Here is a 23,423-nt window from a genome sequence, read left to right as displayed (position 1 = left end):
GGTAATGTTGTTGCTCTGTTATATTTATTTGTTATTGGTTATTGACTCTTTTGACTCTTACGTCTGTTACTTGTATGGTTCTGTGCTTTATAAAATGTGTTGTATCACCTATGTAGTTTGTAACCTCCTCTACTGATGGGGAAGTCAAGCACATCAGGGCCCAGCCTGAGAAATCTTTTGTAATGATTATATTATATATTTGATTCCTTGCCCCCTTCCCTCCTTTACCCTTATGCTTGCTATCCTTTTCTCACCATCGTGGATCATCTGTATCCCATTTTAAAGCAACCTTTGAGTCACGGGGTGGTGTAAGATATTATTCTGTTAACGTCTGTGTCTCAAAGCTTGCTGGGGACACAGATGGACTTGTTCAAGTCCCGGCAAGTCCTGGGCAAAGGTTGTGAGATCCTTTGCCTGGGGGACGCAGATGGACAAGGCCAGGGGCAATGAGAGCGAGATGAGCTGCAGCTAAATAGCTGTGAAGTGCTCCTTTGTGTGGACTTATCTCAGGATGATGGCCATCTCAGGGGGTACTCCATGACTCTTGCTCAAGGCCCATCCTTGTCACCTAGGCAGGAGAACAAGGAGGATAAAAGAGGAACTGAAAACCATGAGGATAGGTTTCTGGCAGCACATTCCTCATGAAGCAGAACAGAGGTTTCTGGCAGCACATTCCTCATGAAGAAGAGGGATTCCTGACGATCAGATTCCTCGTGAGGTGACTCCTTCATGCTGCCGAACTCTCCTGTGCCTGCTGCCGGAGCGCTGCTGCTGCTTCAAGGACTGGCTCCGCGACTTCCCCGTCTACCTGCTTGCTGCCCAAGGCCGGCCACGCTGCTGCTTCTCACCCCCCCCCCCCCGCTGCGTCTGCCTGGGACCTTCACACGCCGTGCAACAGGACGCTGCTGGATCCTGCTGGTGACCATCCCTGCTTTACGCAACTCTTGCTTCTTTCCCATCTTTTCTATCACCCTCCTTCCCTTCCCCGTCTCCCTGATTAGGTTTTGTAATGAACTGGTCGGAACAACATAGGAACCGTTGTTTCTTAATCTCACGCCGGGTATACAGATATTAAAAGAACCTCATCTCCCTCCTATAAACTGGAGCGAGGCAGTCAGCCGCTTCAAAAGTAAGGTAATAACAATAATAAAAACGGTCCAAGTGTAATTGTAATTGCTGCTCATAAGCTTTCCCCGACCTTTGTTCCCATTCGAGGGGCGCTGGGTCAGGCTGCTCGCTCGTTAATACGGAATGCTTTGTCATGTGAGCCCGGTTCGGGCCGACGAACACCCCGGAGTTGGAGGGCAGGGCTGAACTTTGCTCTTGCTCCGGGGCAAATGCAATTAGGGGCGGTGCCTGCTCTGGCGATAAAAGCTCCAAGAGACTCTTGTCTTTGTTTTCTAGGACGCGTGTCGTGGTTTTGGGAGCTCAGGCCGGATCGGTGGCGGAGGCTTGTGATCCAGTATTGACAGCAGAAGACGGAGCTTTCCATCACCGCCCGTTCTAAGTATGAACTTCTTCCTGCTCGCTTACGAGAATGAGGTTACGAGGGAAAAACACGTGCAAGCCGCTTGTTTGTTTGTACGTTGTTTGGAAAACACCATTGACAATACGATGCCAGGCTTTAGCCCGGAGCTTGGCAACCGCGGAAACTTTCCACTGATGGGGTTGTTACTGACCGGGAAAAGGCTTTTCCCAGTTTTCTTAAACCTTTTAATAAGCTTCTCGTTTTCCTTAAACCAGTGGATTTTGCCTCCCGAGTTTCTTCGCCGCGGGAGACGCGCATCTCAGCGGGGCTGACCTCCCACCCCGCTGGTCTCGGCCGTGAGTGCGTGTCAGAGGGTGGTGGCTTCAGGAGTTGTTATCAGGCGGTCAAGATGCCTGTGTTTTGTGGTCCCCTGAGGCGCTATGCAGCCCTTGCTCGCAGCTTAGCACCGTTTAGCATCTCTTTGTGCTGTTTATTGTGCAGGATGGTGACTGCCAAGGTGTGGGTAATGAAGAAGCATTTTGAGGGTTTCCCCCAAACCAGCGACTTTGAAATGAAACAGGAGGTGCTGGCAAACCTGAAGGATGGAGGTGAGTGGAGTGCTATCGCTTGCTGTCTGGAGGCTGTCTTCCTGCAGACAATGGCTGTGCGTTTGTAGGTCTGTCCATGTGTTCCTCACGCACAGTTTGTAAAAGGCTTGGCAGGGCTTATGGCAAACTGGCAGGGTAGGGCAATTGCTCAAGGATGTGTATCTTGGCAAGTTTAGTGTGTTTAAAGACATCTGACAATAAACACTGGATGTGCTAAACTGTGTTTAGCCTTCAGGCAACTCTGGTGGGCCTTTCAAAGTCCCACTGCACTAAAAACGTGTTAGTGATGCCTCATGGTTTTCAGCTGTGTTGGTAAATAAAGCATGCTGGAGAAAATCGCTGAAGCAGTGTGCCCTCAAAACCGACTGCTGTAAGAAAACAATTAGCGTGATTTAAAAAGAGAGAAAGGCACTGGCTGCAGCAAATGGGGTACTTCTAGTAAAATGCAGACATGCTTTATTATTGTAAAGTTGTCATCTGCTTTATCTTACAAAATCCTTTGGAAGCTGGAGAAGATGGTAACGTCTGGTTTTCTTTGTTATTTTTTTCATGGTGGGAGAGAACGCTGAAGGATAGACCTGGGGGACAAGAGAGTAATTGAGGTGGGACTGAGCCCCTTTTTGGGTGTTCTTAGAGCAGGAGTTGATGGGGGCTTGTCTTCTTACCTGTGATATTTGCCCTGCTAGTAAGAGAGAAGAAAAAGAGGAATAATAAATGCACAGGTTTTACTTGTGAGTTTCTATCTTGAAAAGAGTTGGGAGTAAAATAATCTTGGCCAAACCCAAGAGATACTGATAAGTGAATGAACCTACGGTTTTGGCTTCACATGGTCATCTGCACCACGCTGTCTTGAACCGCATCCCACTATTTATCCTTCACAAGATTTACTTTGGTTTAGGCGGCATGTCAAGGAAACCTCATTAAAGTAATAGTAATACTAGTTAGGCTTACAGTTTAATGGTTTGGAGGGTGGTTTCTTCTTAGCTGTACTTCTATGGATTCTTATGGCACGTGTGGCTCTTAACTCACCCATACATACTTAGTACTTTAACTTATAATTATTTAAGAACACAGAGTCATTTAAAACGTGGCCTTTCTTTTGATGTTACAACAGCCTTGACTGTTCCTCTTGCTCACTCTGAGCGACAGGAAAATATGTGTTAAAATAGATCGCTAGCTTCTATTTGTTAGGTTGCTGCACTGGCCATTAAAAAAAAAAAAAAGCATTATTGGATGGAGGTGGGCAGCTATTGCAGATTAAACTACCTAGGGAAGGTGTTCTTCTGTTCAAGGGAGCAAGGTGATTGTTGCATATGACATTCACCAAAGTCTCTTACCACCCTCTGCTGGATGAATCCTGGGAAGATGTACACAGGTGAAAGAAAAGTGCTTTGCTTAGGAGGTCTGGCCTGTTGAATCTTCTATGAAGTGCAAAGGCAGATATAGACAAATGGGACTGAAGAGAAGCTAGCTTTCCAGCAATTCTTCCAAAGATATCTTTTATAGGAGCATAGTGCTAAATCCAGACAAAGCTACAGAATGCCTTAGTCGTTCCTGGTAGTTTGTTCCTGTCTGATGCCAATAGGACTTCTTAAACTATTGGGGGTACCGATAGATTTTTTGTGACTTTTTTGACTTGTGGAACCTGTGCTTTACCACTGTTACCCAGCTGTTTGCTTTGTCTTTTGTTGCAGAGCTGCTGCTTGAATCAGTTTTTCTTAGTGTTGATCCTTACATGAGGTATGTTTACTCACTTGTGTTCTCAAACCTTAATAAATGTGTACTGGGAGCATCCCTTGTTGCCAGGATCCCAGGATGCTTGTTTGCCTTGTATAAAATGTGTACATTAGCAGAGACCCATGTCAGATTCAGCAGGACATTAGGACAGTTACGCTGTGGACATGGAGTTTTCCTGAACCCTGTTGTTGTCCCTTGTGGTGACTTTTGTGCTAGAATACAGTGAGCCCAAAGGAGGCTGCAGCCCTGTTGCAGAATCTGCTTTGCTTATCTATTCAAGCCTGTACTTGAGGATATGCATTCTAAATAGGATATTACTGATACGTTTTTTGGTAACAGACAGCAGTTCAATTTCAGGGAGACTGGGTATTTGCCCAGAGCTATGAATAATTCTGTTAGACCCTATTCAGAGGTAATTCTTTGGAGTCTCAGCTTTCTTGTAGTGGTAGACCAGCAGTGAAGACTAGTACTGTCCTATTCCTGACACTTCAGCTTGGTGCTGATGGGGTGCTTCAGTAACTGTCTATGGAAAATACCCAGTTATGTCATTACAAGGGCAAGCTACTTGCAGTGTGTTCAGAGTCATTAGTTATGCTATTTCTGGGTCAGAATACTGTACAGTGTCTGGAAGATCACTTACTCTGGAAGATTACTTACAGTAAGCTGTCTCTCTGCCTGTTTTTACAGACCGTACAGTAAAAGGAGCATGAAGGAAGGGGATGTAATGATTGGCACACAGGTTGCCAGGTAAGACCTGTTCATCGTATCCATCCATGTGCCAGATGTCAAAGGAATGTCCTGACATTTACAGCCTGTGTTGTGTTCTCTTGACGCGAGTCAAGTACTGCAGAATCTGCATTCCTTTTTTTCAAATATACAATTGATTGGAATACTATACTATTTTTTTTTTCTTTATAGTTTATAATTTTCTTTATGATTTTCTATAATAACCTTTTCTGCCTTCTTGGAGAGCATCTAGGCCAACAAACTGTCATTTCTAGAGACAGTTGTAAGGAGCAGCACAAGGGGCCAACCATTAAACATGACTCCAAGTGTCAACTTCATGTTTTAAAATCTGATATGCAGTAATTGCATACCTAAGACTATACATGTCTGTTCCAGCTGTGACTGTTTCTAAAATGCCAGATGCTATATGACCGTAATCCAACCTTGTGGTAATGACTTAGCTACATAGATGTTTCCCTTTGTCAGCTTGCTCCTGCTGCGCTCCCTCTATGTTGCTGCCCAAGAACATCTGTGACCTCTGACTCTTGTGTTTCTCTGGAAGAACATCGGGGAATAGAACAAGCTGAACAAAAAACAATCTATTTTCAACGTTTTGAGGATGCTTAATTGTTTCTTTCCAGGACAATTTTCTCACTGGGCTAAGAAAGCAGAATTTTCGTTTGGCATAGAGATACCCTAAGTATGAACTTCTGTTATTACATACTGCCTTCCTTAAGGAGCTTTTTCTTGTCTCAAGAGGCTCCATATCCAGGATCTTCAACTTTTAAATTAAGTGCAGGTTTTCTGAGAAAGGAAATGCCCTTAATATCATATTTGTACCTCAGTTTCATACTTTTACATCCTTCAATCCCAGTGTCCTCTTTTATGCCTTGGAGCTCATAGAAGCCTAGTTTGAATTCATAGCAGATGATGCTGGTAAAGCAAGCAAACAAACAATCAAAATAAAAACCAAAACAACAAATGAAAAAAGGAATGGCATCTATATAGAACATCAGTTTTTTTTATGGGTCAGGCTAAGTCTAGCATCATCTCACCCAGCTTTCCCATAGTAACAAGAGATAGTAACCATTTTAAGAAAAACATCAGCAAGGTATGGGCTAGATGTCCTGACCCAAAGTATTCTTTCTCCTGCATCAAAGCACAACAGGAATAAGAGGAAACCCCCCCCCAAAAGACTTGTCTCATAGATATTCTTTTTTTTTCTTTTTTTTTTTTTTTTTTTTTTTCTTCCTTTGAGCAGGATTGTAGAAAGCAAGAATCCAGCTTTCACAGTAGGGACCTTTGTTGTGGCTAATAGAGGCTGGAGAACTCATTTCATTTCTGATGGGACGGACCTGAATCTCCTGCCTGCAAATTGGCCAGAATCACTCCCCAAGTCTCTAGCACTTGGGACAGTTGGTATGCCAGGGTGAGTATCAAGGTCCAAAGGAAGCTATCCTCTGGATATTGCTCTGCAATAAAAAAATCTTTTTGCCTGATCTTTTTCTGCCACGGTGCTGGCTGATCACTCTTGTTTTAAATAAATAAATAAAGCTGTAATTCAGGATGCTTTTGCCCTGTAGAGGGCCTGAAGTTTAACCCACTTTTTGGATTGGAGGAAATTTGGCTTGGAGGTTAGCATGCCTTTTCATGTGGTCAGTCAGGAAGAGGATTCAGGAAGGGCTGGAAAAAATCAAGTCCAGTCTGAATCAACCTGATTGGAAGGACTCAAACTTGAGTTATGGATATGGGCTAGTCTGCTTTTATCTATTGCCAGAATTGCCCCCCAAATGACAATACAGCTGTCACAAAGTACAGTGAAATAGCAGTCCTTAAGCCTGAAGCACTAAGCTAGAAGAAATTAAAGAGAAGCTTGTTGGGCTTCAGAGCCAGTTGGTCATGTTGCTTAGCCTTCCAACTTGTGAGCACAAGGAAAGCTGTTTTCACATAAGATGGAATTGTACATCAATCATCATGCTTCCCAGTAACATGTATTAGAAAGTTACAGCCAGTCGAGAAAAATAAGACAAGTTAAAATGTTCGGCTCATAAGCAAAATTAAGAAGTTGTATAGTTGTGTTGTTTTTTTTTTTTTTTTTAGTAGTATTTCCACAAGGATAAATAAATCTCAACCTTGTTCTAGTTGTGCTGATGTTTTAGTTTAATGAGATCAAGTCACACTTCCATGTCTGAATTCTTTTTTTCCACACTGAGCATTTTTCTTTTTCTTCACAGCCTCACTGCTTATTTTGGGCTGTTTGAGGTCTGCAAGATGAAGCCAGGAGAGACGGTGCTGGTCAATGCTGCAGCTGGTGCTGTGGGCTCCGTGGTGGGACAGCTTGCTAAAATAGGGGTGTGTGTCTTGAACTGGTCAGACTTGCACACTGGAGGGCTATTGTGGGAGACAGAAGAGCAAGGCCATGAATGATCAGCAGCACAAACAACGGTGAAGACATGCATTCAATAAGTTTTTGAGATGAAACAAGCTCCTGAGGATATAGCAAAGCTTTGGAGCTTAGGAGTTCATATTCACAACCACCTGACTTCAAAAATGAGCCTTCCACCCAGCACTCTTGCATTTACAGTGTGAGCCTGTGTTGAAAAGCATTTCTAAATGCTCTTTCTTTTATTGCAGGGTTGTAAAGTGGTGGGCTGCGCTGGCTCAGATAGCAAGGTTGCTTACCTGAAAAAAATAGGTTTTGATGAAGCCTTTAATTACAAGACGGTTACATCCTTGGATGAAGCCCTGCGTAAGGCCTCTCCTGATGGCTATGACTGTTTCTTCGACAATGTGAGTTCTGGAAGATCCTTGTCTTGAGCAGGCTGTCCATTTCCTTAGCCTATTGCAGGAACTTGATACTGAGTTCCATCTAACTGAGACATAGTTCCTGTAAGAGCTTACAGCATACTTCTTCCTTTCTTGTCTTTTTTTCTGCAGCTGTCTTGATAAGCAACACAAAAAAACAAATGCTGAGAGGCAAACCAGCTGTCTTCTCTGTGGATTTTCTCTAATGCTGCCTGTGGTCTGGTTCTTGTAGGTGGGTGGAGAATTTGCCAGTATTGCTATCAATCACATGAGGAAATATGGGAGGATTGCAGTCTGTGGAGCCATCTCTCAGTACAATGACACTGTGCCTCAGAAAGGTGTGGACCTCCTTTTGTGTGTCTAAGTTTAGTCACTATTTGGTGATGGCAGGGTGAAAGACATAGTGGCTCAAGCTGCCCAATTTTTGCTGTGTTTTTCAATGTGCCAGTTGCCTGTGTGTTTGTGTACATTCAGATAACGAACTGATGATAACGATCTGGGGGATCTGATGTGTGACCACACTTATGTGTACACACAGACATTCTCCTTCCTACATGCTCGTATCAGGTGGAGAACTTGTGTTTAGAAATGGAGGCAAGACTAAACTTGGCTGAAATGACATTCCCCAGAGCTCTGAGCAGATGCAGATTGGTGGAAGGCAGCAAATGTGGTGGAATGGTATCATTTACACAGTCCATAGTTCAAGTTATGAGAATAGATTTCCCTGAGGTTTTTAGATGAAATAGCTTCATTTTAGTTTGTGTGTGGTTGGGTTGTTTTTATTCCCACATTTTATAAGTGCAGGACTTCAGTTACTGATGCAACTGCTGGTAAATATGTTTGAAGTTAATATTCACTTTTAATAGCATTAAGTTTTCCAAAACTACTTTCTGGAAGAAACTGGAGGCTTCAGGAGCAGTATTCTCTTTGATGGCTACTGACTTTAGACTCCCAGATGGCTTTAAATGTGGGTCTTTTCAGGTGGGGGGGATGGGAGTGGGTATCATGAATTTTTTATTATTGAAGAAAATGTTTGGGTTTTTTTTGTTTGTTTGTTTTTCTCTTTCTTTTTTCTCATATATAACTTTTTTTTTTTTTTTTTTGAGCTTTAGTGAGATGGTTTAGCAGGCTTTCAAACAAGCTGTCAAAACAGTACATTGAGAATTAAGCAGAAAGCCCCCACCCCAGCACTGGTCACTTTACATCTGAATGAAGTTGTTTTCAGCAGTGCTGGTGGGTGTTCAGCCTCAGGTAGATCAGGTCTTTGTTTTCCTGTGTTGCTCCCTGTCCCTGAACCTGTGGTCGTTTACCCTGTTCAGAAATAATAGAATTTGTTTCTGCCTGGAGCAACATATCTCAGTGTCTTTTACTGGCTAAAACCTCTCTATGCATTGGGCTTTATTTTAATAAGAGCTATTTCCTTTCTTTGCCAGGATCTTATATCCAGTTTCCAATGATCTTCAATGAACTTAGCATGAAAGGGTTTATTGTGTACAGCTGGTATAACCGCCGGGAGGAGGGTGTGAAGGCACTGCTCAAATGGGTCCTGGAGGTAAGAGGGAAAGGGGTAATCTTCTGTAATGAGTGCTCCCATCATAGTTTCTGTCTTTGCTAGGGAAGTTGCCCCTTGTCTTAGCTGGTGAAGAGATGGCATGATCTTTGAGCCTTCTGGGAAACACACAAACCATTTACAATATGCTTGACGCCTTCTGCTTTGTTGAGATTTGTGGTAATAGCTTGTGCTCTTAACTTAAAATTTCAGAGTCATTCTAAACCATTACCTGACAGTGAAGAGCTTCTTTTTTTTCTAAATATAAGCTGAATTTAAATGCTCTACCTGCTCTTTGAGGACTGGGTAGCGCTCAGTGTGTCCTGATGAGTTTTTCTCTGCAGTGTTTTTGTTCCCTGTTTCACTCCAAGGGGTGAATCTCCCTGAAAGTGGGTCTTCTCATGGAATTGCTGCATACAAACTTGGTTTTGCAAAGGTACACTGGTGTACCAGTGTTTCAGATGGAACATATGTGCAACTTAGTATCTTGATGATTGTGAAAGTGAGGCAGCTGGCAAATGAAGACTGGAAATATTCTCTTCTTCTTGACAGGGAAAACTGAAGTACCACGAACAAGTCACTGAAAGATTCGAGAACATGCCAGCAGCTTTCATTGGAATGCTAAAGGGAGAAAATCTTGGAAAAGCTATTGTAAAAGTCTGAAGGTCACTTCTTCCTGGGATACAAGCACAGGAGAATGTGATTCTGTTTGTATAATTTGTAAACTCAATGTTAAAAAGGTTTATTTCTGTGTTCTTGATGAACGCTTGGGGATAATTTCTCTTACTATTGGCCTAATAACTGTAGGTATGTGTCTGGCTTTGAAGAACTTGAGATTGCTTTAACCAGCTACGCAAAAAAAGCTTTAAAATGTTTGAACCTCACCAGTACTGAAACTGGTTTAACTGTACTTTGAAACGAACCTAAGTTGACTTATGAAAAAGCAAGAGGCAATTCTGAAAGCTTTCCCAGTAGATGGCACACCCAGTGACTAATGTTTATCTATTGATTTTGTCCAGAACTGTGCAAGAGGGAATTTAATTTTGTAACCAGCGTTAGTGAGCAAAGATCAAGCTAACAGTGTATGGGGATTCCAAGTTTCCTCACATAGCTGTATTTTTTTATTCTTTTTTTTTTTTTTAATTTAATCAAGGAATGTAGGTATCAGTTATGCTGAGATAACGGAAAGAAAATAAATCTGTTAATGGATACTTCACTTGTATTGCATTTCTGTTTGTGGAATAACCTTTTTTTTCACTTTCTTGCAATAACACATGATCTTGGAAATATTTTAGCCACCTACTACAACATGAGTTGTCTGATTAGGTCTCACATTTCCTTAAGTAGTGTAGGTCTGATCTTGTCATGATTTCCATCCCAGCCTTCTTGGAAGATGGTATCACTAAGCTGGCCCTGTCTGTTGTACTGCTGTCAAGGTCCCACCTGGTGCTGAGTGAAGAAGGTGCACAGTTTGCCAATAATATACATCTTAGACACTGGAAAATGTTGAATGAGAACCTGTTACTAGCTACAGGTTGCAGAAAGATATTGAAGTTGATGGTGATCCATTGCTGGGTAAAGAATAAACGCTGCTATAGAGGAATGCTGAGTTGATTTTTGAGTTCTTACTATTGATATCTGAAGAGGGATTAAAAGAGACCTTAATGTTTTTGCAGGGGCAGGACTGGTGACCTATTAGTCAACAGGAAAAGAACATTTAAGACTTAAATCAAGTGAATGAGCAAAACACATCTTGAAACTAGTCGGGCAGATGTGAGAAAGTTGTTTTGGAGCAAATACTGTAGGAGAGGTGTTGGCTGTGTATATGACTCTGAGGAGAAAGCCTCACCAGCTTGGTTTTCCACTAGCTGTGGTTTTCAGTTGGCCTTTGAGGAAAATCTGTGAATTAATAACTGCTGTACAGTGTGGTAAAAGGTAAACAAGGCATGGGGTTTTGTCAGTAGGGTTCGTATCCGCTATCTAGAGATTTGCTGTTGGTTGACGTTTCCCTACTGAGAGTATTTTCTAGTTCTAAAATACTGTGTTGTTTTAAAATCACCTGTTTAGTGATTTTGTTGTTGTTTTTGTTAGGATTACTGGCTTCAGCCTGTTGGTTGTCAAACACTGAGTTGTGTCCTCTTACTATCTGTATTTAGATTTTATACTGCATGAGCTGCAGCTGATTTTGCAAGCTCTACCCACAAAAAAACAAAACAAAACAAAAAAAACCCCACAACGCACAAACCTGACCCTACTCCACTTTTGAACCTCTCTGGAGAGCATGGCTATTTCTTCCAAAAAATTCAAGCGTCCAGTTTTGTACTAGGAACCATGCTGGCACCAAGTGAAGCACTTACAGAAGTCTGGTCTGAACTGGTTGCTTTTGTGACATTAGCTACATCATAGCCAGATGTCACCCCTGCATCCACCCTCCAGTTTTTTCTCTGCTCGATGTATTCTGATAGGCTAAAGCTACGTTTACATGTTTTCTACACTGGATTCAGTGTAATTGTATAAAAAGTTCTCTTTTGCTTTTGGGATCTCTGTTGTTTGTAAGTATGGGTGTTCCAATCTCTTGTGAAATCACAAGAGCTTGCAGACGCCTCTGGAGATGCTGTAGGAGAGCCCTCAAGACAGATCTGGTGTGGGATGGGAAGCACATGGCCAGTCAGGACATGAGCATCTCCAGAGACTGAGACTCCACAGCCTCTTGGAGAAACCTGCCCAAGTGCTTGAACACCCTCACAGCAAAGTGTTGGTTCTTATTACTTCTGGTTGTTTTTAATTTTATTATTATAAATTTAAGTGGAGATTCCCATGTTTCAGTTTGTGCCCATTGCTTCTTGTATAGCCACTGGATGGTTGGATGTTAGAAAGAACTTTCTTACGCAGAGGGCAGTGAGGCCCTGGCACAGCTGCCCAGAGAAGCTGTGGGTACCCCATTCCTGCAGGCACTCAAGGCCAGGATGGGTGGGATCCTGGGCAGCCTGACCTGATGGGTGGCAGCCAGCAGCAGGGGATCAGAGCAAGATGGTCTCCTCCAACCGAAAGCATTCTATCCTACGATAATTCTTACATCTGCAGACGATCATCACGTTGAGAATCATCACCAAGAAAACTCTCCAAGCCAAACGGTAGTTTAGAAAACTGGCATTGGCTTATTGCAGTGATGAGTGAGTGGGATCTCTCCACAAATCACACACAGAGCTAAATCACAACATGTATTTAGCAATGGAATAGTCGTAGTTTTCCAAAGTTCCAGCCTTTTTCCAGGTCTGTCATATATATTAAATCTAACATTCTAGCTTTACTGATCAGTTAAGGAGATTTGGCAAAGAGTCACTCTTGGTCTCTCAGTTTGCCCATGTATGGTGCCGATGCTGAGGGACATGGATTGCTCTTTGGCTCCTCCCCATAACGTTTACAAAAACATTTTCTGTGCTCCTCACATAGTTATAGCATAGCTGCAACAAGAGAAAAGAAAGCAGCATCCTTAAGATTCACATTGTTTTTTGTTTTTTTTTTTTAATGTTCTCAGGATTTTTAAACTTCTATGACAAGAAAAAACTTCTTTGCTTCATGCCTGGCTTCCCTACCCACCTAACGACTCTTCACATGTTTGTCACACCACCCCAGCTCTCAGGGAGAGGCAAATCACACATGCTAGGATTTCTAGGCTGCCTCTTGTCCTCCTCCAGCCCATTACCCGGAGGTACTGGCTGTCACGCTACCATGCAAGGGAAAAGCACAAGGCGTTCCCAGGGCTGGTCTGTGTATCAACGTACGTACAACCAGAATGGGTCACTGCCACCTCATGGAGGTGAGCATGTCTCAGAGCTGCTTTCTCAGCCAACAGCAAGGGGAGCTTGTCTTCGCACAGCAGCAAGCCTTGAGCACAGCACTGACTGGCTACCAGCCCTGTGCAAAGACAGCCAGCAGCTGCCCCAAATGCAGATCCCTGCCGGACCCCATCAGACTTCTCCTCCTTCCTGCTTCCAGCTTTCTGCTTGGTCTACGTGCCAAGGAAAACATACAGGAAAGCATTTCAGCACCAAGTGCATTTGGCACAGTCACTTGTCACTTGAGATGAAGAGCAGGATCCCTGCTACAACTGGGCCTGCAATGCCTGTTGTCAACCTCTCCCACAGAGACCTCAGATAGACCAGCTGAGGACTCACAGACAGTCCTCAAGCCACTTCCTCATGTGACTGAAAGTTGCATGCAATAGACCTTCGCAAAGAGAAGCTGCTGTGCCCCAGTTCTCAAGCTGTAGAGGTGGAAGCAGACAACTTCCTTCATGTTAACTGGTGTTTAGAAGCTCAGTGCAATTACTCCCACCACTACTGCTCAGGGTTTGTGCTAGCTGGGTAAAAAGGCAACAGAACTAATGGACAGCACCACTGGGAAGGTACTCAGCATGAGGGTGGTGCCAGGCAAGGTTTTGAATACTGTGTATTTTGAAAAGACAGAAGTTGTCACTTGCCCTTTATAAAGATAGCTAATTTTGAGGAAAGAACACTAATTAAAGCTAGCATAATTTCAAAAGCTCTTCTTGAAATCATTTGTGAGGTTGAAATTCAAGCCTAACATAATCCAGGTTTCGGAAGGAATGAAAACGGGAAGGTCAATCAGAGCTGAAATTAGGCTTGCGTATTGCACAAAAAGATGTGGAGTAACACACTGGTTACTAAGACAATCCTTCCCTGAGTGCACTACAGCAGTCTGACACCATGACTGTGGTTACAGAGTTTTGCTACTTCCCTGCCACATAACCCTACACTGTTCCCTTGCTTACTTGACTGCAACCTTTGTGGCTTGTCCTTCCCTTTCATGATGGGAAGTTCTCTCTCATTAAACCTACTTACTCAGCCACACACTCCAATTTCTGTGCTGGAGGACTACTTCTCTTTCTGCTGACCTGTCCATCCACTCTGATGGGAAAGCTTCACAAACAGGTTTGCAGAGAACTTGTTCTACTGGTTTGACAGCAAGGCAGACATCTCAGCCCATTTTATAGCCAAATGACTGATGGCAGTCATCACCTGAGGGAAGGATAACTTCCTAGCTCCTAGAAGGAACCTCCAAATGTTGTTTCAGCATGCACCAAATTTCTTCCACATGTGATGGAAATGAAACCAGCTCTTGTTATCCCCTTAAAGGCATCTTCCCAGATCACTGGATCAAAGCAGTTGTGTTTTTGCAAACAGTAAATCACATCCTGCTTCTCAGCCAGTGACTTCAATGTGTCCAATGAAAGAGCAACTCTGCAGCATAACATTCCGGCATACGGAAATACTGCTGTCTCACTCTTTCAAGTGAAAAACAGCTTAGCCATTTAGCAAGTAAATCACACCTACTGAGCTCTCCAGAGCATTACTTAGTAATTCCATGTCAGGGCCCACATCCCAGGATTTAGTAAGGTTACTTGTAGCCACTGCATTCAGGTGGCAGGGTTGAACCTGGCAGGCAGCTTAGTGCTCACTCCTCTGTCAACAGCAGGAACAGGAAGTTAAAACTTGTGATCAACACAGATTAATAGGACAAGAGGAGAAAATAATAGAATACAAAGTATATAGAACAAGTGACACAGTGCAATTGCTCCACCAGGAACACCACAATGCCCAGCCAGACCTGAAGCAGCAGCCCTCTGTGCTAATGTGGTGCCCTGCTTTAGGACATCCCTTTGTCCAGTCCAGCTCAGCTACGCTGGTTCAGTTCCCTCCCAGCTCCTCACTGGCTGGGAATTGCCAGCCAGAACTGGAGTACATCCCTCCCACAGGGTCACTGCTGCCATAGGAACTGAGACTCCTTACCCCTCAGCAAGGCATTGCCAGTATTTGTAATGAGAAGAACAAACTTCAAATGAGGCATTTAGAAGGGAATATACTTGGCATTTCCTTTAAAATAAAAGGGTACCTGACAAACAAAGTTCTTTGCTGCATATTTCTTAGAGATGGCTTTAAGAACAGCTGCTTTCAAGCCAGGCTAAGCAAGTTCTTGTGCTTGCATGCCGATTCTCAGAAACAGAAGGTACTGCAGCACAGGAAGCAGAAGTCTTGCTGCAAGAACGACTTTGCACCCATGTGAGCACAAGATACTGCTGCCTTCCTGATGCCTTCCCTCATTCCTATCTGAATTTGCAGTTTTCCCCCTTTCTAGCATGTAACTAACTACCTGGTCTTGCCTAACCTCAGCAGAGATACTGCAGATCTCGTTTGCTTCCTTATTCCTTAAGGATGAAGTTCTTGCTGAATTTTGCCTAACTTCCATTCAGGGATTTTTAAGATGACTATCTCTTCTCTCTCTCACTTCCAACTATTGCCCACAGGAAATAAACAGGCTACCTGAGAACTGCTCTTAAAAGCAATGCTCATTAGCAGATATGGTGATCTTAATAGCATGTTCTTCTCCAGTACCATATTATTTCCTCCTCACAAGTTTATCTATAGAACCACTTTGTATAGTGGTTTCCCACTTACCTATGAATCATCTTTTAACACATGGCACTGCTGTTAGTCAAAGAGTCAGAGCAGTACAGAAAACATCTTGCATGCCCTCATTGTATAAGCAGAGCTTACATCCAAAATTCCTGATGACTTCTCCTCAGCTGAGAAATGCGTGGATGCTTCTTGGAATTGGAAAAATCTGTTTTTAAATAGAGGTTAAATACACAGCAGTCTGCTGAAGGTCTCCCAGCCTTCTTTGTGAGCTAGGAAAGTCACATATGCTTGTGATATGAGTGTAAAACTGAGTCACATATGAGTTGCCTACCAAACTCACTCCACTTTGCCTACAGATACAGCAGGAAGTCTGTCTCACTTTTCCCATCAACGATGGAAAATAAGCAGCAAAGCTCATTGGAGCTCTAGCTCCAAATCACTGCATTAGGTGTTAGCTGCTGCTACAGCCCTGCTTTGTTATTTATTGAACGCTTACCAAGAGACAACACCTAGGCCAGCAAGAAAACCATTCTGAGCTGGTGGAGAAGGAACAGCAGTTAAAGAGCATGAGGAAACTGGCAGATAAATGTTTATTTAGATAACCTGACACAGGGCTGGAGGACTTCAGAGTCCAGTTCAGTAGACAAAATGTATCCAGTATGATCCAATAATATAATAGCAGAGTTAAGCAAAAACAAGAACACAAGCAAATTCATCTCAGGCTCAAGACACTGTTTTGCTGCTTTAGATTACTGCCTGTGGAACAAAGCAGCCCAACCCAGAGACTACATATTGCTACTAACAGAACCAGACTGTACAGCAATGGCAAAGCAAAACTGAAAGGGAAGGAGGCAGCACTTCCATCTCCTCCCTTTCTATAATTTTGTGGCAAATTCACGCAACATTCAGATATTTTAGAAATTACTACTGGTTTTGTAAGTCTAATACAAAGCTTGGATTTTGAGAACTCATCCTTACAAGCAACCCCATTTTCTACAGCTCCAAGCTCACCCTCCTGCAGCTCAACTGCAAGCCATAGTGCTGCTTTTCAGATAATAGGCTAGTGGCTGGATGCCAGGCAAGTAAGGTGTCAGACTTCTACAGCAATTATTATTGCTGCCCTTTCCAATACTTAACTTTCCATTCTCAGCAACAACCTGGTATTAGATTTTTGCATTTGACAAGAGCATCCAGACAGCATCCCTTTAACATAGCAAAACAGATCATGTCAGAGACATTAGCAACTTGCTTGCATTTTCATTCAAACCATCAGGCAATAACCGAAAGTGAAGAATTTACATTTTATTGTACTCATTTACATTGATCAGAGGATAGTCAGCACAGAGGATAGGTTAAATGGTTGAATTTCTTTAAAGTAGAAAAGTTACGGGCTATGAGTTAGCCGATCCCCAGACATGCTCCGATGCCTCCGTGGCTGGAGATTAGATTAGACTTTTAATGGTCTCTTCCAGCTTCTCCTTATTGGCCCCAGAGAATTCCTGCACCTGCAAAAAGAACAGTTTTCAGAAGAGCTGTACTCAATGCTATATAACATCTAGTTGCATAACATGCAGAAATACAGGCTTCCTTCCACAACCACTAGGATCTCTTCAGCCTCAAAATGAGAAATATTTCGTAGAGATTCAGTTATTTGCTCCTCATTCAAAAGAAAATCAGTGCCGGCATCTTGAGAATCCCTTTCAGACCACCATGCTCGGAGCTCTACACACACAAAGAAGCAAAAAATGAACTGATCCTGATTCAGTGGTGTGTAAGACTGAAAACTACAGTTTAAAGGGATTATGGAGGTCACCTCCTAGCAGTGGTAACTGAAAGCCACATTGGATTGCGCTGGACCCTTTCCTATCAAGCTGAGAGGACTGCTTGGAGCAAACTGCCACTGAGACTGCTCTTGTATCCCATCTATCCATCACAGCAGGCAATGCAAAGGGGCTCCATTCAGTCCTGCAACATACATGGGCTCCCTCCATAAGTTTTATAGCCTGTGTGAAAACACTCAAGCAGTGGTTTCAGATGTGAGTATATTCAGATTAGAGACTGATGTCAGGGGGTAATTCTACACATATAGTCATGTCTCTGCTTGAACATGACCTGCAATGCAGAGAAGGAATGCTAACTGAGATCAGTAAAAGCAGAACATTAAGAGTCTTGTACACTTAACGTCACTAATTCATCATGAAGATCCACCCATAAGACTGACTTGCAAGACTTAGTTCACTAGGTCTAATTAATAGAGCTTGCTTCATCAGTTAGCAGCTGGTCTATGTTACATTTGCAGTGGCACTAAGATTAATTTGATTGCTCTCAGAGGTGTCCCAATGCCAGCTGTGACCCAGATACATTATTAAGAGAAAGCAGGCACTGTGGCCTAGCCTGCCTCTTCCAGGAAAATAAGCTCCATTAAAAAAAAAAAAAAACCTACCTTCTTTCCATTCTTGTAGAACTGGAATGTTGGCATGCACTTCACATCACAGTGTGTAGCAACATCCTGGAAGAGAAGAAAAACAGTATTCAGCTGTGCATGTCTGAAGGACATCATAATTTAGAACCCATGGTTTCATTTTGATTAGGAAGTTGGACAAAATCATTACTGTTAAAAATGAAGCAAAAGCATCTCTTCTAGTCCAGCCCTGCGAAGACAGCTCAATATTAACGTCTTCCTGAAACAAGCCTAAGAGATCCTCCCTTCAGCATCTAATTCATACAATAACAGGAGCACATGTTTACTGCATCCACAGTGCTTGGAGAGTGCTCAACAGCACTTCAGCAATGAACAATTTCAGGTTGAAATTGTTCAAGTACTCATTCCACATTGCTGAAACTGCTGTAGAGCAGACATCTTATTACACTTGATTCAAATTATGAAAGAGGAAACAATGCCAAGGGCAGCGGTGAGATCAGACCGTCTTGTACTTGTGAGCTATTAGTTTTAGGGAAGATTGCATCAAAACAGATTAAGGCCTTTGAGACTCCCTCCCAACACACAGAGCACCAGTGTTCCCAAGTTACCTCATGCATGCCATAGGGATTAGATAACTAAAGCAGTTCATTCTTTTGATTTTCTCTAGAAGTTCATTCTTCCCTGCATAGGCACCTAGCAACCATCTAATTTTGTTTCAGTGAATGCAAGGACACTCATTGTCACTCCTGTGGTTCTGCCAAGCTACTGCCCCCCCTCAGCACTACCCTTGGACCTTACCTGGGCATCGTCCACATCAATTTCAATGAACACCACATCACCAAACTTGTCACACAAACTCTGGAATGAAAAATGAAGTTATGTAGTTACTGCTCCAGGAAATGCTTAAAAAGGTGTGTTTGTAGAAATCGGTGCTGTGAGACATGACATGTTACCTTAAAGCAGCTACTTTACTGACCAGAAATTAATTTTCAGCTCCATCCCCTGGAAGAGTCTGCTGAAGCACCTAAGCAGAAGGAAAAGGCCTTTCCTTCCCTTATGGCCTCCCCCTCACCCCAGAAAGGTTCTACAGTTTATCTGGATGCAGTTTTAATAATCAGAGTTAGTGTACACACATTGTTTCAACTCCACTGTTGCCAGTTCTTGAGGGAATGCATCAGCTAGGTCCCTACAGATTCATGAATCAGAGCATCAGGACAGCCAAAATGCAACAGTCAGTTCCCTGCCGTGTATCCAAGTATTTTATTCAATAGTTAGCAATCATATACTTCTAAAATTTCTCCTTCAAGAAAATACTGTCCACCCCACAGACAAAGGAGGTTTGCTCCATATTACTGGCAAGTTGCACAGAAGTATCTGTTGCATATGTACAGTCACTGTGAAGAACAAAGGCTACTTACATGGAAAAATGGCTTGATCATTTTGCATGGTCCACACCATGTGGCAGAGAAATCAACTACTACAAGCTTCTCACCAGCAGACTTCAGTTCTGCCTCGAATTCGGACTATAAAGAAAAAAGAATTGACAATATTAAGGATTTCCCCTCCCTACTGTACAAAAGACTAACCCCCAAGTTAGCTTTCCCTTAGCCTTCACACAGCACCTTCACTTAAAGTTATTTGGATAATGATGCATGCACTCCTGCGAATTGCTTCCATCAGTGCTAGCATCCACCACTGCCTTCTGACGCCTCAATTAAGAAATACCACAGTGCTCAGTCATTGAACTGTGGAGGTTTAGCTGGAAGTTAGCATGAGCTGAGAACGTAAGCTAGACTGAGTAGCGTTACACCTTTAAAGTGATTCCAACAGTCCTTAACATTCAGTTCTCATCTGCAATTTGATGGGAAGATATCCACCTTCTTCCAGGACTTTCCTCCACAGAATTTGAGGACAAACTTCTGCAGGGTTTTCCAGTTTGATACCTTTTCCAATCAATGATTAGAATCAAGCTGTTGCATGGTTTACCCTACAGCATGTTTCCTAAAGCAACAGCTTCATCATATAAATATTTTATTTACTCTGCCAAGTACATTGGAGTGCAACTTCAGTAGGCAACACAATGCTACACAGACTATGCCAGTAACAACCAACATTTCAGGTTAACAGAGAGATCTCTGTCACGCTTTGTTACAAGAGACATTTCTGGATACCATGCTTTGCATTTTAGAGCTCCTTATGTGCCCCCATTCTCAAAGAGCAAACGTTTTTGCAGAATTATAAGTCACTGAGTGCAAGAAATATTTGCATGCTAGAAAACAAACAAGTATCTCAGGCAGAGCAAGCAAAGGGTGCAGGTCCAGCAGATAGGCAACTCTTCATAACATGCTGTAACTCCAAATATGTCTGGCACCCCAGCTTCCCATTGTACATGTCTCAACCTCCTGATGCAGCTGTCCTCAGACATGCAGCCTTCATATGCTGAGCTCCTCCTCACACTATGGGTAGACACTCAGCCTATCCCCTATGCGATCAACAACCCATACCATCTGCTCTCAGTCTGAGGGGTGGGTGCAGAACTTTTTTCTCTCCAACATTTTCTCTGCTGCTGTCCTAATGTAGCATGTACTCCCGCATCCCAATCTCTAAAGTACAACGCTGTCTCCAGCAAAGTTCAATACTAATACATACAACAGTCCATGCTATCTGCTCCCAGCAGTTACTTAAAACCATAAGGTTCTTAGTAGAGCCTCATTCATCCCCTCCTCCAAATCCCTGATTTTTGGCATATATTCTCACACGTCTGCATTGTAACAGACATTAATACTAATTCTACCTCCCACACCTGCCAACTAGACCACCTTCCTTACTCTTACTTCCTGTAACTGCTGTATCCTGCAAGAGGAAGTCCATCCCTGGGATGTACCGGTCAAATGGCTACATATCTCAGGACAGTACTGCACAGAACAAGGGCAAAGTGGGAGAACATGGCACTTCCAGCTGATCACAAACCATACACCACTGGAGACCTGGATCTGAGCACTGCTCTCCAGCTGCAGCCAGGCGTTACCCTGTGAGTCATCCCTAGAATGAGCTAAAATTGCTGTGGGCAGCCTGAGAAGAGACACAGGGTCCAACTGCGTTATCCCTGAGAGATCCAGCAAAGGTGGATTGTACTGGTATTTTTCTCAGAGAACATAAATATCCCTAAAGTAAGGAAGCCAGCAGTGGCAAGAGATCTGCCTGACCTTTCTGACTTCTAGTCTTCTGCAATGACTATGGATCAATAAGCTTCATATAGAAATACCTTTATTAACAGAAGGGATACCTCCCCCCACAAGTCCACGCTGCCACAATTACTAGAGGATCTCACAGCTTTATCAGCATTTTTTTTCCTTCACACTTCTGAGGGGAAAAGCCTCTGAAAAGCTTTCAGATATCCAGCTGGTGCCTCCCTGAGCCCACGGAGGGCCTTGCTTTGCACGCACCGTTATGCTGGAGGACAAGACAAGCAACGTGCTGTTAGGTTTCAGTTTCCAAGGGCCGGGTGAGAGAAAACAGGTGGCAAGGGTTCCAGTGCAGCAGGGACTCCCAGCAGCCACCAGTACCCCAAAATGGAGGCTACAAACCCACGCCGCAAGAAATCCACTGCTCTCAGCACAGCGGAGACGGCTTTAATAGAAGACCTCAGCTATACGCACGTACCGAGCTGCCCTTGGACTGCGCTTAGCCTGGCCATCAGCTGACTGCCAAGGGTCACTGCAAGAGTCGGTGTTTGCTGTTTAACCAGAGCGGCCAGCAGAGCCCTACAGACCCAGCTTCCCAAACTACCACCTGCAGCAAAAGCGGAGCCGCCCGTCCCTCAGCGAGGCGGGAGGAGACGCGAACGGATCGCGGCTCTCGGGCTGAACTCGCACAAAGGAGCGCAGCCACGCGCTGCCTGCCCTGACCTCGACGCAAAGCCCCCCTCGCTCCCTCGCTTCTCAGCGCGGTCACCGTGCCCGATGCGGGCCGGCCCGCGGGCTCACCAGGCTGCCCACGCTCTTCACCATGGCGGCGGCTCCTTAGCTGCAAGGCAAAAAGGCGGCTGACGGCCTCGTCCCCGCGCACGCGCGTCCGGCACGCCTCTGCTCTCTCCGCTGTCACGCCGCTCAACGCACAGCACTCTCGGAGACTCCTCAGCGCTCTGCCGCCGCCGCCCCGGCCCCGCCCTTATATAGCCAATGCCGCAAGGCGCAGCACTGCGCATGCGTCATACGGTCATCCCATTACCATGCCTCGCCCCCGCGTCTTGGCCACGCCCACCTTCGCCCATGGCGCGAGTGACGTCACGACGCGGGAAGGGGGGGCGGGAAGGGGGGCAGTTTTTGTGCTCTCGCGGCGCGGGAAGGGGGGCGGGCGGGGATGGGAAGTACTGGGGCGGGGGGGGAGAGGAGGGGACGAAAGGGAAAAAAAGGAAGAAAGAAGAAAGAAAAAGCCCAACCGTGTGACAGTAAGAAAAAGTGCTGTGTAACGCTGAGCAGGAAGTGGCGCGCAGGCTCCTACCCAGCGCGGGGGGAGGGAGCCCATGTCGGGGGGACTCCTCCTATTTTATTTCTTTTTCCATTTATTTTTCTTCATCGCGTTTTTAAATCGTTTTTAATTTTTTTTTTTTTATTTTCTGCCTCCCTCCATTCCCCCAGGAGCGGGGAGTGGGGGCATGCAGGGACGGCGTGGGGCTCGAGGTGGGGTGCGAAGGCTTCATGGCAGCTGCGCTTAAAGCGGTGGTCCTGCCTTAAAGCTGTTAACCCCATCAGATGTCGGCTGGGATCCGTACGCCCGCCCCGCATCGAGGTGCCGTGCTTAAGGAGCTGCCTCCAGGAGAGCCCTCGTGCTGTACCTTCTGCCTGTGCCACGTGTCTGCATGTCCCCATGTCCGTGTGTTTATCCCCTGTCTGTCCGTCCCCCGTATCTGCCTGTCCTTATCTGTGTGTCTGTCTGCCTGTCTGTCATGTCCACACATCCGCCTCCTCTGCCTCTCCCCAGTGTTTGTGTGTCTCTTGTGTCTCTCATGCCCATGTGTCTGCTCCTTCCCTTGTGTCTATCTGTCCCTCATATGCCCCCCGTCTGCCTGTCTCTTGCGTCCATGAAATTTCTGTGCACACCTGTCCCCATGTCTGCATGCCCTTCATCTCTGTGTCCTTTGTGATCACCTGTCCTTCTTGTCCATGTGTCTCGTGCCCACTTGTCCTCTGTCTGCCTGTCCTGCATGTCTCGTATGTCCATCGCAGCTATGCCTCCCCCATGTTCACTTATCCCTAATGTCTGTGTGTCCCACATCCACACATCCCCCATTTTCACATGTCCCCTTTGTCTGCCTGTTCCTTGTGCCTTGTGTCCCTGTAGCATAGAGGTGGTAGTGGGTACATGAGTGTCTGGTGCTCAGAACTGCCACGTGAACACCTAAATCACTGAGAGCAGTTTGCGCACCTGGGCTTGTTACTCACAGGGCTGCAGGTTAGTTGGTCTCATGACAGCACCTAATAAAAATTGTGCAGAAGAATGTGGGTCCTCTGGCTGCGAGTCAAAGAAACAAAACCCCACACACCCAGAAAACACACCCTGTGTACTTATTTTTATCTTTTTTGTTCCTTTGTGCTGCAGAACAGCTCTGCTCCTTGCTGCAGGCCATTGGACGTCCCTCATCCAACACAGTGCTGGTTGGAGCAGA

The 23,423-nt window shown here is 44.5% G+C and overlaps 2 protein-coding genes across 2 annotated transcripts; one reads left to right on the top strand and one right to left on the bottom strand.

Annotated features, from left to right (window-relative positions):
• The first annotated feature begins 1,398 nt into the window (after positions 1-1,398).
• PTGR1 (prostaglandin reductase 1) lies at positions 1,399-10,102 on the top strand. The gene is made up of 10 exons (XM_048932487.1): positions 1,399-1,507; positions 1,970-2,076; positions 3,771-3,816; positions 4,501-4,560; positions 5,801-5,968; positions 6,774-6,891; positions 7,174-7,329; positions 7,577-7,682; positions 8,778-8,896; positions 9,446-10,102. The coding sequence occupies exons 2-10, from the start codon at positions 1,971-1,973 to the stop codon at positions 9,554-9,556; spliced, it is 990 nt and encodes a 329-aa protein (XP_048788444.1). The 5' UTR covers positions 1,399-1,507; position 1,970; the 3' UTR covers positions 9,557-10,102.
• Positions 10,103-16,620: 6,518 nt separating this feature from the next.
• LOC125687373 (thioredoxin) lies at positions 16,621-21,919 on the bottom strand. The gene is made up of 5 exons (XM_048932492.1): positions 21,742-21,919; positions 19,174-19,278; positions 18,554-18,613; positions 17,777-17,842; positions 16,621-16,838 (listed from the first exon to the last, which is right to left on the bottom strand). The coding sequence occupies exons 1-5, from the start codon at positions 21,763-21,765 to the stop codon at positions 16,776-16,778; spliced, it is 318 nt and encodes a 105-aa protein (XP_048788449.1). The 5' UTR covers positions 21,766-21,919; the 3' UTR covers positions 16,621-16,775.
• Positions 21,920-23,423: the final 1,504 nt, after the last annotated feature.

This window comes from Lagopus muta, chromosome Z, assembly GCF_023343835.1.
Source record: "Lagopus muta isolate bLagMut1 chromosome Z, bLagMut1 primary, whole genome shotgun sequence".
Taxonomy (NCBI): Eukaryota; Metazoa; Chordata; class Aves; order Galliformes; family Phasianidae; genus Lagopus; species Lagopus muta.
Note: the sequence above shows the minus strand (reverse complement) of the source record. Positions and strands in the feature narration are given on the sequence as shown.

Excerpts from the sequence above, each read along its gene's own strand:
- PTGR1 (XM_048932487.1), top strand. The coding sequence starts at position 1,971 with ATGGTGACTGCCAAGGTGTGGGTAATGAAGAAGCATTTTGAGGGTTTC. Across the intron at positions 5,969-6,773 it reads GGGACAGTTGGTATGCCAGG|CCTCACTGCTTATTTTGGGC; the intron begins GTGAGTATCAAG and ends TTTTCTTCACAG. Across the intron at positions 7,330-7,576 it reads ATGACTGTTTCTTCGACAAT|GTGGGTGGAGAATTTGCCAG; the intron begins GTGAGTTCTGGA and ends TGGTTCTTGTAG.
- LOC125687373 (XM_048932492.1), bottom strand. The coding sequence starts at position 21,765 with ATGGTGAAGAGCGTGGGCAGCCTG. Across the intron at positions 19,279-21,741 it reads TGAAGAGCGTGGGCAGCCTG|TCCGAATTCGAGGCAGAACT; the intron begins GTGAGCCCGCGG and ends TTTTCTTTATAG. Across the intron at positions 16,839-17,776 it reads TCTACAAGAATGGAAAGAAG|GTGCAGGAATTCTCTGGGGC; the intron begins GTAGGTTTTTTT and ends TTCTTTTTGCAG.